We start from the raw sequence: 15376 nt of genomic DNA on the forward strand, positions 1-15376 counted from the left end.
AGGTACCAGCTCTTACAGCAGAGATCAGAGAAAACCTCACACCTCTGCTGTGTTAACCCTTTACATGCTGCAGTCTATGCGACTGCAGCATGTAAAGGGCTGTCACCATCGGACCCCCGGAATGTGATCAGGGGTCCTGATGGGTCCCTGTGGAAGTCCCCTAAAGGGACAAAAAAAAAAAAAGTAAAAAAATTATAAAAAAAAAAATTATAAAAACACTTGTCTCCCTTTACTTTGTAAAAAATCAAAAATACAATCACACATGTGGTATCCATGCGTCGTAATGACCCAGAGAAGGAAGTTAATACATTATTTAACCCCTTAATGACATGGCCCCTTTTTTTCTTTTTTCCCCATTTCTTTTTTTCCTCCCCCGTTTAAAAAAATCACAACTTGTCCCGCAAAAAACAAGTCCTTATATGGCTGTGTCAATGGAAAAATGAAAAAGTTATGGCTCTTGAGACGCAACTGCAAAATTAGTTGAAATTCAATGATTAGACCATTTTAAAAAACCTGCCCTGGTGGGCACGACAGGGTGGTAGGAAACCCGCCACTCAAGGGGTTAAATCAATATAGTCAGAAAATAACAGTGAGAAGTGACAATATAAATATGGTCATATAACAACAGTATAAAATGACAGTATAAATAATTGCTAGTGGTCATTGCCCATCGTGGGTTAATTCCCTATGCTCAGTATTATCATGCTTCAATAATACCGGAAGCGTTTAAAGACTATATTTACCTAACCACAGGGTCCCCTCCAAACCCCATTGACCCTTTATAAGAAATTCTCGTTCATCCAGTTCTAATCCTTCACAAAAAGGGAAACAAAAAAAAAATGAAAGAGAAAGGAAAAGAAAGCAAGAGAACACTAAAAAAGGGGAAAGAAAGAAAAGAGGTGAATAGCCCTGCCTCTACCTCCGAGACCCATTGGTCATTAATCCTTTTCCTATCTAATCGTAGAGCCTCTGGCCATTCAGGCTTCCCACTTGACTCTGGGTGCCTGGACCACCCAGTTTACCTTAAATTGGTACAGTTCCATCCGCGATGCCAACAGGCACATGCTTGAGGCCCCGGAATATCTTTTTAAGTCTCCTAGGTTATATTATAGGCCACGCAATCAATGTTATCTTTCGCCTAAGTGCCTACACATGGTTCTCATCCATATTTAACAACCAGCTGGTTCGTGTAGCTAAAATCTGAGAATTTCAAGATCGCAGGAATCTTTTTAGGTTTTATCAGTGTGAAACTAACCAATGTGAAGAGAGACTAAATTTTACTTCCAGATTCCCAAGTGTAATTATGTTCTTACAATACAAAGACCTTTACATGTACTAGTAGTCTACAGTAAAGAATTTGTTCAAAGTGTGGCAGAGTAAGCGGAGGATAACGGATAGGGTAATAGAGTAGTACTAATAAGGATGTATTTGTATTGTATACTTTTAAAGTGTCATACAGAATCCTACTGCACTGATGAGGGGCAAACACCCGAAACAGCTGTCTGTGTATGGATTCAGGCTTGGTTTTCAATTCCCGATCAGTTTAAAACTCAGACTAGTTCAGGTGAAGAACCGCCCATCAAACGGAGTGGATGAAGTTACATACTTTTCCATACTTCCTGTACAGTATGCCATTTGGAGAATGGACTCAGTGGAAGAAAAGGTATAGTTATAGTTTAACCACTGAAGTCCACAACTTCTGATAGTTTTACTCGTCGATGCTAAAATGAGGCAATAAACTTACTTTAATATTGCACAAAAAGACTTCCATCACAATGTAAAGCTCTGCTGTAAGAAAAAAAGAAAGGTGGGTCTGACTGACGATGGTTGATGACTAGCCTTCGACATATTGGTTTACTTGAGATACAGTAGGTAATTTATTGGAAAATACAATATTTACTTACAGGGTGTACTTTTATTGTTTTACAAGATAACAATGTGGAAAGCAAACCTCTCTTTACATGTATAATAAAATATCAAACATTTGCATTCACTATATTTTATTAGTGATTTTTTTTGTACAATATATTCCCATTATACTGAGATCATATGTATAACTTTTTACATGAGAAATTTATAATATAGTATATTTTTCTTTACAACCAAATAACAAAAATCTTCCAAACTCTTAAAAAAGAAAAACAAACAAAAACATAATAAAATTGGTTTGTAAAACAAGAGAATTTCAGAAACAAATCTTAAATACAGTGTGTATTTGTGTGTGTCTACATGTTAAATTGTATATCTTAGGCACATTTTGTTCGCATACCATTAAGCCAGCATTGTCTTCGTAATTGGAAATAGCCACATCAGAACAATTGATGTTTTTATGCATTGTTGAACAGTCATCTCATATGTGCTCTGAGCCAACGTGTAAATGACTCCAAATAATTGAATGTTAGGGTAGGGCAGAAGATATATTATTAGCAGGTAAGTGCAAACCATGCGTCTCCACTACAGGCAGGATGCCATGCACTGGCCAGTTTAGGTACAACCCAGCAATACCAACCTACAGAGTCCGTTCGTAGTCTCCAAGATACAAAACAGATTTATCTTTGGAAAATATTTCTAAGCAAATACCATCTACAGCCCGTAGACACATCAGGGAAAAAAACTGGAAATGTGGTTCAATAAAACCTTTTTGCAGTACAGACAAAAAAAATATGGCGCTAAAACACCAACAAACAAAAGTAGGTAAAAAAAAAAAAAAAAAAAAAATGACTACGATCTACCTACTGATAGTCTAGGTATTACAGCAGTGGCAACTGAATTGTATCACTTCAGGTCTCAGGGAGGTCTAGCTAGCTCCTAGGCTGAGTATTGCATTAACCCAAATTCGGACACTTTTGCTGTGTACAACTGGTAGGTCAAATGATTTTTCACCTATATTCTACAAAAAAAAAAAAAATATATGATAAATAAGATATAGGATGCATGACATTTAGTACATCCAAAGTTTTAGGTTTTCTACATCATGTAAACTTAGTATATGCTAAAACTAGGCAATGGAAAACAATATAATTTTAAGCCTGAGAACAAACTTTAGTGCCATCATGGATTACTGAAAGTGATTCATCTAATGTTACCCTTCCATGAATTAAATTTATAGGAAGCCATCTATTTTGTGCAAAACCTGAAAAAATTAGTCAGCACTACTAAAAACTGGCCACGCATGGAATTTTTTCCGACTATGGATATTGGCAGCTACTATATTCTGTACTGAGCAGGTAAAACCAGCTGCTGGGAGAAAGGAGGACGAAAGATGCTTGAATGTGAAAAAGTGGCACATATGTCACAAAACATACCCGCTACCAAGCCTCCTGCTTCACAATGGGGATGGACTAGCCTATTTGCTTGCTCTGAACAATCTAGATTATTGGCATGGCACAAGAAAGTTTCAACTGTCTAAAATAATATGGAATCCCTTCCATACTTCAGTTATCTCGAATTGCACTAGGTTACCGGAAACCCAGCATTGTTAAAAACTCTAGATCACCTGAAATATAAAAAAAAATTAAATAAATAAGATCCCGTGTAATGAGAAATTCAAGTATTTATTTTAGAGTGACACAAAGTGCCGCTAATTCTGTATGAGTGAGGGACAGTGGAGAACGTGAGCGGAGCCTGCAGTCAGCTGTGATGCATGCTTACTAAAAGAAAATACTGAAGACTAAAAAAACAGGTCCTCCCCAACATATCACAATGCTCTCTGGGAATACCATCATCCTGTAGGTTTTCTTACGTGATATGCTGTAGGCAATACATGTAGTTAGTACTATAGTTCCCTTGTTACATTAATTAAGAATTAACAGTACTCTAGGTATTGGCATGCAGTTCCTATAAACATAATGTTCTGTAGAAAACACAGAAAATGTTGATTATCCCTTTAACAGGAAAACAAGGCATACCTGTATTATCTGCAATCATTCAATGTAAATCTAATCACTAGCAATTAATATTGACCGGGTACAAATGAAGTCTGATGACCAGGATATAGGAGTTTCAACTGATATTGCTTAGGGAGAATTAAAGAAACCTAGTGCAAAATATATTGTGGCCCAAAAGAAATGCATCGGGTATCTGCTTTTAGTTTTCAAACAGAACAGGTGATACTTGGTTACTATGGACAATCCGCTGCTGCTCTCTGGACCTCTCCATGGTTTAATGTGACATCCAATAGCATGGAAAAGTTGAATTATCCTAAGTAAAAAGTGCTTAGCCATTTACCTCTCTATATAATATATATCATTTGACATCCCATCCCTATTATAGACCAGACCAACGACACACAAAGTAAAAATATTTAAGACCTAGTGTTGCACATTTATAGCAGTGGTGCAGAAAGAAAATCAAGGTGTTTTGAGTGCAAATGTTAATAGGCAGGTGCATGTATTGTCTTCAATACACATTTCCTATGTGGTGATCTTCAGAAGGATTAAGTGGAAGTTTCACAGGATATGCTACTGTGATCTCATTCAGTCCATACACTTGTTGATTTGTTTGGATAGTTGATCGCAAAGCTTATAGCAGCAATGTTTTTCAGTGCCTGCAAGTACAAACAAACAAAAGGACGGTTACATGGTGTGATCTTCTATTGGAATGAATGGTGCGAGATTTAAACTATACACCCCAAATCAATTCTGTTCTTGTGCGGCATTCAGAATGGGGTAAAACTGTAACTAGACATCGTGTTCTAAAAGAGTTCTATGTACAAAGTAACAAAAGGCAGTCATTCTCTTAGCATGAAGTGAAGGTAGCTTTGCAGAGTTGGAAGAAAACTACCTATTCGTTCTTTCATTCCTCTCGTGTAGAACAGTAATGTAAAGGTATTTTTAAAGCTTTCCCACATGATTTAACCAAGAGTGACTAATTATGATTTAACACTACACATCTCGTTAAACAGTATACTATGATGATTTTTCTTTTGTTTTTACATAGCCTCTTGATTTCCAATTCATTTCATTAAAGATATCTAGACAGAAAAATAAAGAGAGGGAAAACGAGGCGGCAATCAATTAAAAAAAGGTGTTTATCAGTTACAAAGACGGAAATGTGTAGTTTTTGTTTTAGACTGTATATATTTTGCACACAGTACAAACAACAACATTGTCAATCATGGCCTTGTTCCATTGATTGCTTTAAGTTTCCAATTGTGGGTCTTGCACTCGGTCGTGGACTTGGACAAGGGCTTAGCACAGAGCAAAGCAAAGAGGAGTGGCAAGATGATGCAAGGAAACATGGCTGTAAATCAATGTTAATAAACAACTGGTTACGTCTAACACTAAGGCCGTCTGCACACAGCAGAGCCGGATTCTGTATGTGGGTTACGGCTCTGACCGCGGTCGGCAACCCTGCGTACCCGTCGTCCTTTCTGTACCGTGGATGGTCGTGGTAAGTCGCCGGATGGAAAAAAATCGGTTGTGTGGCAATAGCCTAAGGCTCCATAAAAGTAGATCCTATACTGAAAATCATTGGCTATGCCTAGTTGATGTTTAAAGGCACCTTTACATGGTACAATTGTCAGGCGTGTAAGCAACCAACAGCCTTTCCAGTGACTATCACTCCTGGGCTTTCACACAGGAGCAATAGTCTGCCAGAGAATGGAGGCGGAGAGCATCGGAGATCTTCTGGCCATCCATCTCCATTCACTGCAAACAGGCAGTCATTCAGAGATGGAGCGACTCCTGTTTACACTGAGAGAGAAGTCACTTAGTAGTGGAGCTGTGTACACGGGCCAACAGCTGCTCATATAATTGCTCATTTGATAGATTATTGGGGTGGCTATCGGCCCGTGTAAAAGGTAACTTTGGCCCATTTCAGTGAATCATAAATTACTGGTGGAAGGTGCACAGTTTCTGCCATTCATAGAGAATCACCAAGCATATAAACGTTCTTTACAAGAGTAATATTTTAGGCATCTATGGAAGATTTCGCTCGTGTTGCATGACCCAATTGTGGTGCAAAATAACTGAAGTAAGAGCCAGTGAAAGGACCTACAAGTTCTGTATTTTGCTTCCAACAGTCAAAACTTTAATTCCTTAGAGAGATGATAAATTTTCTCCTGTAGCCACAGAGCAAGCTTTACATGTAAAAAAGATCCGGACAGACATACCTGTTCTGTGTAATGGGCGATATGATCATCAGTAGTTAAACTAATTAGATAAGCCTGTAAGCACCCCAGGTCCTGTAGTGATAAAACAAAGAATGAGACTTTATAGGTGATAGAGATACCAAACGCATTGTGTAAAACTGACATTATTGTACATTACAGTACAAGCATTGTGGGTGGGATTTTAAAAAATCCCATCCACACACCATGGAGAAAATCTGCAGCATAAACAGCGCTGTGGATTTTTAGTCTGCAGCATGTCAATTTCTGATGCATATTTTCACTCCTTCAAATCAAGGGCTGAAATCCAAAACAAATTCACATCAAAATCCACACCACTTTAGGCAGATCTTCTGCCACAGATTTGCTGCTGCAGAAAACCTGCAGCATGTAAACCCTAAAAAAGTGACAACCAATATGGCTGCAGCTGCAGTCTGCTAAATGACTGCCATGAGCAGAAAAAAATAAATGTCTTGAGTTTCCAAAAAAAGCAAAAAAAAAATAAAAAAAATCACAAACACCTAATTAACAAACATTAGCTACTGCTCTAGCTTTTGACTTACTAATGTATATACTGACCCAGATGTCAACGCTCTTCAGGTCCATAATCCCAGAGTATCTGTTGGCCATATTCTCCTTCCTTTGCCACTTTCTAAATCTCAACATAGATGAGCGAAGGATGATGAACTCCCATTTTCTCTAACTAAACTTCCCCTCCAGACTTATCAATTCCAATCAATGGCTCCACACTTGTACCGAGACAGCAGACTTGTGGGACTGGTGAAATGTATGTGTGATTTTGACGGAGAGGGCAGAGTCACAAGTCCTTGCCACCTCCAACTCAAAAACATCACTCAGATATGAACTTTCCTTAACCCAGAGTCATCAATAATGCTAGTGCATGCCCTTATCATCTGAAGCCTAGACAAACGCAACATTCTTCTCTGCGAATTTCCATCCAATGTTCTTGCAACAATCAAATCCACCCCCAACTCTGCTGCCCGGCTTTATCCACCTCTCCACTTTGCAAACACCTTCACAGGCACTCATCATTCAGAGAATCTAATTGAAGAGGTTTTCAATAACCTATCAGGCTGTTCACAATCTGTCCCCTCCATACATTGCTAACCTCCCCACTCAACCTCTGGTCCTCGCAAGACCTCCTCCACCACTCTCTTCTAGTATGTTCTTCATATAATCCTCTCCAGGATTTCTCTAGTGCTTCACCTATAGTCCGGAACTCACTACCACAACACATCACAATCTCTACCATCTTGGAAAGCTTCAAAAAGAACCCGATAACCTACCTCTTCAGAAAAGCCTACAGTAGGCCAGCTGCCACCACTATATGAGCACCTTTTAGCCTCACATGTCTGTAGTCTACTCCCTTTATAGATTGTAAGCCCTTGTGGCAGGGTCCTCTCTCCCTTTGCACCAGTTTGTTAATAATTTAGTAAATGTTTATGCATGTAATGTACTTAAACCCATTTCCTCATTTGTTCAGCACATGGAATTAACAGCGCTTTAACCCTTTCCAATCCAATTTCCCTGCAACCCCCACACTCCCCAGCTCTTATTTTGGGTGGGAAAGCACGTTACGGATTCCTTAAAAATACTCAACAGAAACACATACAAATGAACTTTCATGATGATTTTATTACAATTTTGTCTTCATTAACATTTCCCAATCCGGTGTCGGCCGTCATCAGACATTAAGATTTCCTTGCCAAGCACCGATGTTGGACAAGATCATGCTTCTAACAGTATGCAGGAAAGCGTTCCAATGTAGGAGGCTGTTCTGCACATATATTTTACAGTATATAGGACAGCGCATGTAGCATACACATGCAGAACAGCCTACAACATTGGAGAGCTGTCCTGCATAGTGTTAAAAAAACACGTGTCTGATATTGTTAGACTTCAGAGCTATGCAGGGAAATCTTAATGTCCTACAGAGCAGACACTGGATTGGAAAGTGCCAATACAAATAATATTATATAGCTACATTTTAAGAGGCACTTTAAACAAGAGCATTTATAGCATACTCAGTCTTCAACTATTAGGAACAATATGTTTCCAGTACCAGAGTTTGAGGGGAGTGGCTGAAGTCCCTGCCAGCATTGAGCTGAATAGGAGGACACTTGGTACAAACATTGTGAAGAAAAGGCTATTAGCAATTGCAGTAATGCCGTTTGGCTGGGAGCCGCTGACTGAGAACAACTGACCATGCTCCTCCCAAGTGTCACTATGAGTTTGCTGCCAGGCAGAGTTTACCTCCCCCCATTCCTGATACTGGGAGCTCTTTATCCCCAAATATAGGTGTGTTATAACTGCTTTTGTTTAAAGCGCTGCCTGATGTATGCTTTATAGATCCAAGTTTAGAAATCTTGTTTGAACTGCATTCAAATACATAAAGAGACTCCTAAAGCTTTGACTAATACCTCTGGTTATATACTTACATTTGCACAGTTCTCTGCAAGGAAGAACAATTCAGTGAGCGCTCGGTGTAGGGGAAGGAGGACTCCACAGATGGTACCATCTTGACAAGCTACATTTTCCATGGATGTGAATACTGGCCATAATGGCCTTAAGAGCCTGAGGTCACAATCTCTAACAAGAGTCAAAATAAAGAGGAACATCCAGTAAGCGTACGATTCAACATTGGAGTTGTGTCTAGTACTAAAACATGTCCAGCGCAGGTTTGAGTTGGTTTCTATCACCAACTCTTCAGCGTATATTACCGATATTCTACAGAGATCAAACTTGTAGTAAATAGGAGAATGGAAATCTAATTCTGCAGCATAAAAGTTGAAATGTCCAGCTGAAGCGTTTTACCTGAATAGAGGGCATCTCAAACAAAATGGTATATAGGATAGTTTCCTCACCTCATTTGACTAAGCTGTAACATCTTTAGTAGTAAATGAATTGCCTTTAATCTCTGGTGGCCAGTCTGCCGGCATGCTACATCAACCTGCCATTCCCATATATTGGACAGAGGAAGATGAGGGATAACTCTTTGGTCAGACAGCATCTGTTTTAAAATTTCAAATCCTAAAAGACATAATGCAAACTCTTATTTGCTGCACAGTTCACAGTCATTGAAAGTTACTAGTTAGATAAATGTCTCCAGCTGCAGAGCAGCATATGCAATGCCGTTAACCCTTACCCACCCACATCACATATGTAAGACAGCTAGCAGTTTGGGGAGCTGCCGTATATTTAAGTTCCTTCGTTCTCAGCGATCGCAGGCTTCCTGCTTCAGTGGATGTCCAGATAGGGTTGTTATAGTAACAATCTCTGGTCCAGGTGCTGAAGGTCCTAATAATGGCACCTTGATCAGAGGCTGTTAGTTTGTGCTAGACTCTCCTATACAGCAGGAACGCTGCGATCGGTGGGATAGGAGGGATCAGCAGTTATGACAACAGCAGGGCTTGAAACATTCAGACACACATGTGAATAGCACGAGATGGGGCCACCCGCTCCCCCGAAGCATCAAAGCTGCAATCGATGGGTCCCCACAGCAGCGATGAGTTACTACTGGATTTGAAACAATCCGGTCCTGACATTAACTCCCAGAGCAGAGGCTTTAATACAGTGATTGCAGTATGAGTGTCCCCCCTACAAAATGCAGGAAGGCAGTGATCACTGGGAACTCCCAATAAAGAAACAAACGCTTGCTTCCTGTTGCTAATCGACTTTCCCTGTGATTAACTTGATTGGTTCCTTCCCGAACCAATCAGAATTTGACGTGTTGCCCCCGACGTAACCAATTATGGTAATCACAGGGAAAGTTTGTTGCAGCACAGCAACCCCTTCCCCACAGCTACACTGTGTATATTTGGTCTCCCCTGGCAGATGTGATCTGTGAAAGGAGAGAAGATCAAGACAGTACAGCTGCTACATATAGAATTCTATATACTTTTTTCTCCTCTATATTATTAGTGCTTGTCAGGTAAGGATCATTTAAGTAGGTTCTCTACATTAAATAGCATGCTCATAGTATTTATGGCAATAGTATTATAGAGACAGTAAATTAAAGCCAAATTAAATGATATTTTATTGTTTGGAAAAATTAGCTAGTTCATTATATTTGATCGTTCATAAATGCCAAGTTAATCAATAAGAGGAAGCTCCCAATCCCTCCCTCCGGCAAGCACTGTGGCCTTTTCCTCGGCATGTGATGTTGTTCATCGGTTACATGGCCTAAGAGCAGAACAGTCCCATTCAAATGAATGGGATTGAGCTGCTATGCCAGGTATAGCCACTGTGAAATGTATGAGGCTGGTATACAGGGAAGGGCAGTGCTCACATGGCCACTTCAGACAGCTAATTGGCAGGGGTCCTGAGCGCCCCCCACCAATCTGATATTAGTGATCTATCCTGTGGAAAAGCCATTTAAGGCCTTTTAATGTCAAAAGCACAGAAATATGAACCCTGGGGTTTGGAGGGGCTTTTATAGATGAAAATTCTAGTGTTTAATTTAAAACCAAATATAATAAAGTCCAAAAATGAACCTCAGCACAAATACAAGTTGGAAGCCAAATCAATGCTGTTATTAGAGTGTCCTATAATGCGGCATTGAGAGCATAAAAAAGAAGCAGCCATTGCCAGTTCTAAAATATAGCTCTTCACGTATGTTATCCATCACTTGGTCATTGCAAAAAAAACACAGCGTGCGGAAACAAACCAACAATGCAAACTGAAAATCAAAGTGGTCCTCATTAGTTTTAGCCCGTGAGAAAATCACCAAGTCCATAAAGTATATATGGGGCACCCCCATTAGTAGCAAAATTATCTGTTTTGATAACAAATTTGATTTCCTCAGTGATAGGTTACCTGTGAGCAAAAAAAAAATGTACATATCTTTTAAAAATAAATAAAAAAATATGAATACACCATTTTTTTCAGCTATCTTCTATTAAAATTCTGAAAACATACCCCTCAAATACCACCAAGGTATCTACATTTGTGGGCCCGATTTTGTGTTCTGCCTCTCTGGGTCTCTACAAATTAAATATGGTGTCGAAGCATAAACCTTGTAAAAAGGAAAACTTAAAGGGGTTGTCCCGCGAAACAAAGTTGGGGTATACACATATTAATGCACTTTGTAATATACATCGTGCATTAATTATGAGCCATACAGAAGTTATTCACTTACCTGCTCCGTTGCTAGCGTCCCCGTCTCCATGGTGCCGTCTAATTTTCAGCGTCTAATCGCCCGATTAGACGCGCTTGCGCAGTCCGGTCTTCTCCGTGGTGAATGGGGCCGCTCGTGCTGGAGAGCTGCTCCTCGTAGCTCCGCCCCGTCACGTGTGCCGATTCCAGCCAATCAGGAGGCTGGAATCGGCAATGGACCGCACAGAAGACCTGCGGTCAACCGAGGGTGAAGATCCCGGCGGCCATCTTCGCAAGATAAGTAAGAAGTCACCGGAGCGCGGGGATTCGGGTAAGTACTATCCGTTTTTTTTTTTTTCAACACATGCATCGGGTTTGTCTCGCGCCGAACGGGGGGGCTATTGAGAAAAAAAAAAAAAAACCACCCGTTTCGGCGCGGGACAACCCCTTTAAAGACAAAATGTACATCATTTATTGAGGACCCCGTAAGCTGGTTAAGAAACAAAAAAAGGGTACGTATGGGATATCCCCCTTATTAGCTTTAGTAGCAGAATACTGGATCTGTTTTTCTCAGTAAAACATCACCTGTGTGCAAAAATACACATATATAAAAAATGCATGTTTTTAAAATTTTCAGGGTACATGAAGTCCATGAAGCCCTACAAATGGTCACCAAGCAGTGAACTGTAGCAGCGATGTGTTTAGGTGGACCCAACCCATGCCATGAGAACACCCCACACCAGTATGGACTCACTACCAGCCTAGACAGTGCCTGGTTGACAACTGGGGTCCATGGCTTCATGGGTCTGCGCCCCACATGCACCCCTACCATCAGCCTGAAACAATTGGTACCTTTATGCATTGGACAACGCCACATTTTGATATTTCTCTAGAGTCCAGTTAGCAACCTCACTCACAAGGTCAGGTGAGCTGGTATCCGGTGTGCTAACAGAGGTACTCTGGTGGGTCTTCTGCTGCTATATCCCATGTAAGCTAAAGCATGCTACACTGGCCTACAGGATATGCTTGTGGGGCCTCCTGCATCGAATGTGATTTATGACAGAGTCACTTGGCTGTTTGCATGGACAATTCTAGCTAGATGCTGCTGGTCGCGATCATTAAGCACCAGTGGGCAGCAACGCCTTTCATGATGTATCTCTAGTACATATGCAACACTGTGGATCAAGGAAAGTCAAACGCCCAGACAACTTTGGAAATGGAATGCCCCATCCATCTGCGGGCACGCATATCATTACTCATTCAAACTCCAAAAATTCACATCTCCTTCATGAGCACACTCACAAGTTAGAACCTCAGAATCTATACAGGTGTGGGCGTTCTCAAGCCGTCACCTGAGGCAACGTCACTCCATAATCAATTTACATACGGCTATCTAATAACTTTTGGCATGCCAGTGTATATGCAGAATACTTATTAAAACAGATGACTAAAAGAAAGCTTCTATTGTCCTTAAACAGTGGGAAAATCAATCAGAAGTTATATTTGGGTAACCTGAAGCATTCGAAGACTGTGAAATTTAGTCTGGCCATAAAAGGGATTAGAAAAAGTAAAGATGAATGTATTTAAATAAAAGACACCAAACCATCAACAGGTCATATATGGAACTTACTGGTAATGAAACTGGAGGCTGAGGCTCGTGACCTGTATCTGCATTTCTTCACATACTATAAAAAGTTGGCCTACTCTGACAGATTCACAACACCTCTTTACATACACAGACATGTGGAGCTCCAGATAGAGAATATACACAGTGTTAAAGAGGACCTGTCACCTCTCCTCTATTGTCCGTTTTAGTAAATACTTGTATGGCCAATGAAATTAAACATGCTGGAGTATTTCCTTAAAACTCTGGATTTTACCTTTTTATTCCTCTTGACACCTGGGTGTACCCATTTCCCTTAGCAAATGGATTTGTCCCTACAGCCTGGCACTGATTTGATTTAGACAATGCAGGGACACCAAACGCCAACTGGTAACACCCAGTTGCCAATTTATTCATAAGTGTCTTGGCTAGAATAACAGAGAAACAGCCCAACCGAAAGTGCTAAGAAAAGGAGTTTTTGCATTGTTATATGAAGGCGAAGTCAAGTATTTACTAAAACTGACATGGTCAGGAAAACGGATGGGTCCTCAAGAGCTGCACCACAAGTATAGTGACAAGTGGATTAGTTATTACCATTAGCCCTCCATGCACAAGGTAAGTGGGATTAATACAGAGAGCAGCCAGAATCAATATACTGTAAATAAGCCTTCTATATGACAGCGGTGCAGAGACCAGCTCTTCATGATTGCCTTTGGTTTTTTGATACCATACACGCAAGTTATTTTCAGCATTAGATTCGCTCAGTTAAGGGAGCCCATCCGTATCAACACACAAAACTCATTTAAACATTTCCTAGGATCAGTCCCTTTTACATATTCTGGTCTTCCAGGAAGATGCTTGATCACTAATTTAAGTAAATATCTGAAGACTCCAAAACATTATATACTGATTTCTGATAAAGGCAATACAAAAGCTTAAAATCAGTTAGTGATAAAATGGTGATAGCTAGGCATATTCACCTGAATTCTCAATGCAAACAGTAAATTCAGGCAAGAATTGTCAAATGCAGTTAAATCACTCACTTGCTCTAGTCCCTTAGTGACAATAGGGCAGTATATACAGGAGCTGCTCAATGATTGAGCGACTCCTGTTTACTATGAATGGAGGCGAGCAGCCAGACCGATCCCCTGCAGCTCCGCCTCCATTCACCTGAATGGTAGTCTGTGGGACGAGTTATGCACCCCACAGTCATCCTGTGTGACGTTACAAAAAAATAAATGATCCAGCTTCCATTGGAAAGATCAATTAAAATCAGTAAACTTTATTCAAAATGCTTCTTTAAAAAAATATACTGTGTTTCAAAAGATGACCATAATGCAAAAAAAAAGTTAAAAAAACAACTTTCTAATGCGTTTCTGGAGCTATACAGCACCCTTAGTCATAGCCTAAGGGTGCTAGTTGGTACCAGAAACACTTCAGCAAGTTAAAAAAAAAATTGTATGCTCTGTTACGCCTGGTCAAACATGCTCCACCCCTTTGGCAAAATTGGTTGGCGAGTGTTTTTTTTTTTCCTGTATCCCGTGTAAAGGGACCCTTTGCCTTCTATATTCATGGGAAGAACATTGATAAGGTGGGCGTCATGAGTAAACTGGACTTGTGAGCACAAAAGACAGATACATACATTTTGTCTCATTTGGCTATAAGTGACAGATCTGCTTTAACATTCTATTGAAATTGCTCAAATAGTTCATGTAGAGAAATAATCCAAAAAAGGCAGACCTCTTTCAGTAAACCACAAGTAACAAAGTTGATGCACCAATAAATGAATTATACGAACCTGTCTGAAATCGCCCCCTATGTCCAGCAGCAACTGTAAACTTGTACCCCCATTCTGTACAGCTCATGTCAGATGTAAACCGGTAGAACAAGGTATCGCCTAGAAATGTAAGGAAAATGTAAGAGATCGGACCCTCTGTACCGCACCCCACACTGCTGTCTGCAGGCACCAGCATTACATCTAACATACACACACAACCACAGCTCCAACATGTTCATAATAAGGCACTTTAATGCATATACAGGTCATGTCAAGCAAATTATACAGAGATTTCATAATATATATAACCAGTTGTATATATATTTTTTTTTTTTTTCTGTAAGGCAATTATTGAGAAAACAAAAATCATAAGCCCGAAGAGTTGTAGTAGTTACTCTGCTGGGTATGCGATTCACAAACTTACTTACCAGGAAGCTCAAAGTCTGTCCATTTTTTAGGCGGCCCACTAAACCTGTGCAGATCCTGTTTGAAGTCGGAGGAGCTAGAAATGACCAATTCATCACAACCTTCTTCTGTGTTACACAACGGGTCAAATTTGACTGACAGATAAATTGCTCCGGGGATGTGCACTTTGTCCTGAAGAATGACAATGCCAATTTACTAACACAATCACATTTTTTGTATTTCCAAACTGTTTGCATAGCCACATACCCAAAGAAGTGGTGCTAGGAGCATTTCATAAAAGGGTTGTGCCGTGTTTGAAAGTTAATCCCTATTCAAAGGAATGGAGATGACTTTCAGATTGGTGGAT

At 40.1% G+C, this 15376-nt stretch overlaps 1 protein-coding gene across 2 annotated transcripts in view; it reads right to left on the reverse strand.

The window, feature by feature from the left end:
- Nucleotides 1–1983: 1983 nt before the first annotated feature.
- The window catches only part of ZZEF1 (zinc finger ZZ-type and EF-hand domain containing 1), a 145556-nt gene continuing 132163 nt past the window's right edge, over nucleotides 1984–15376 (reverse strand). For both annotated transcript variants that reach the window (XM_066576965.1, XM_066576956.1), the window contains exons 50-55: nucleotides 15033–15201; nucleotides 14626–14724; nucleotides 8995–9160; nucleotides 8569–8719; nucleotides 6113–6184; nucleotides 1984–4546 (exon numbers count right to left, since the gene is read on the reverse strand). In XM_066576965.1, coding sequence (XP_066433062.1) covers nucleotides 4472–4546; nucleotides 6113–6184; nucleotides 8569–8719; nucleotides 8995–9160; nucleotides 14626–14724; nucleotides 15033–15201 — 732 coding nt within the window. In that variant the 3' untranslated portion in view covers nucleotides 1984–4471. The remainder of the gene's footprint in view (nucleotides 4547–6112; nucleotides 6185–8568; nucleotides 8720–8994; nucleotides 9161–14625; nucleotides 14725–15032; nucleotides 15202–15376) is intronic.

The sequence above is a fragment of the Eleutherodactylus coqui genome, chromosome 1, assembly GCF_035609145.1.
Source record: "Eleutherodactylus coqui strain aEleCoq1 chromosome 1, aEleCoq1.hap1, whole genome shotgun sequence".
NCBI lineage: Eukaryota > Metazoa > Chordata > Amphibia > Anura > Eleutherodactylidae > Eleutherodactylus > Eleutherodactylus coqui.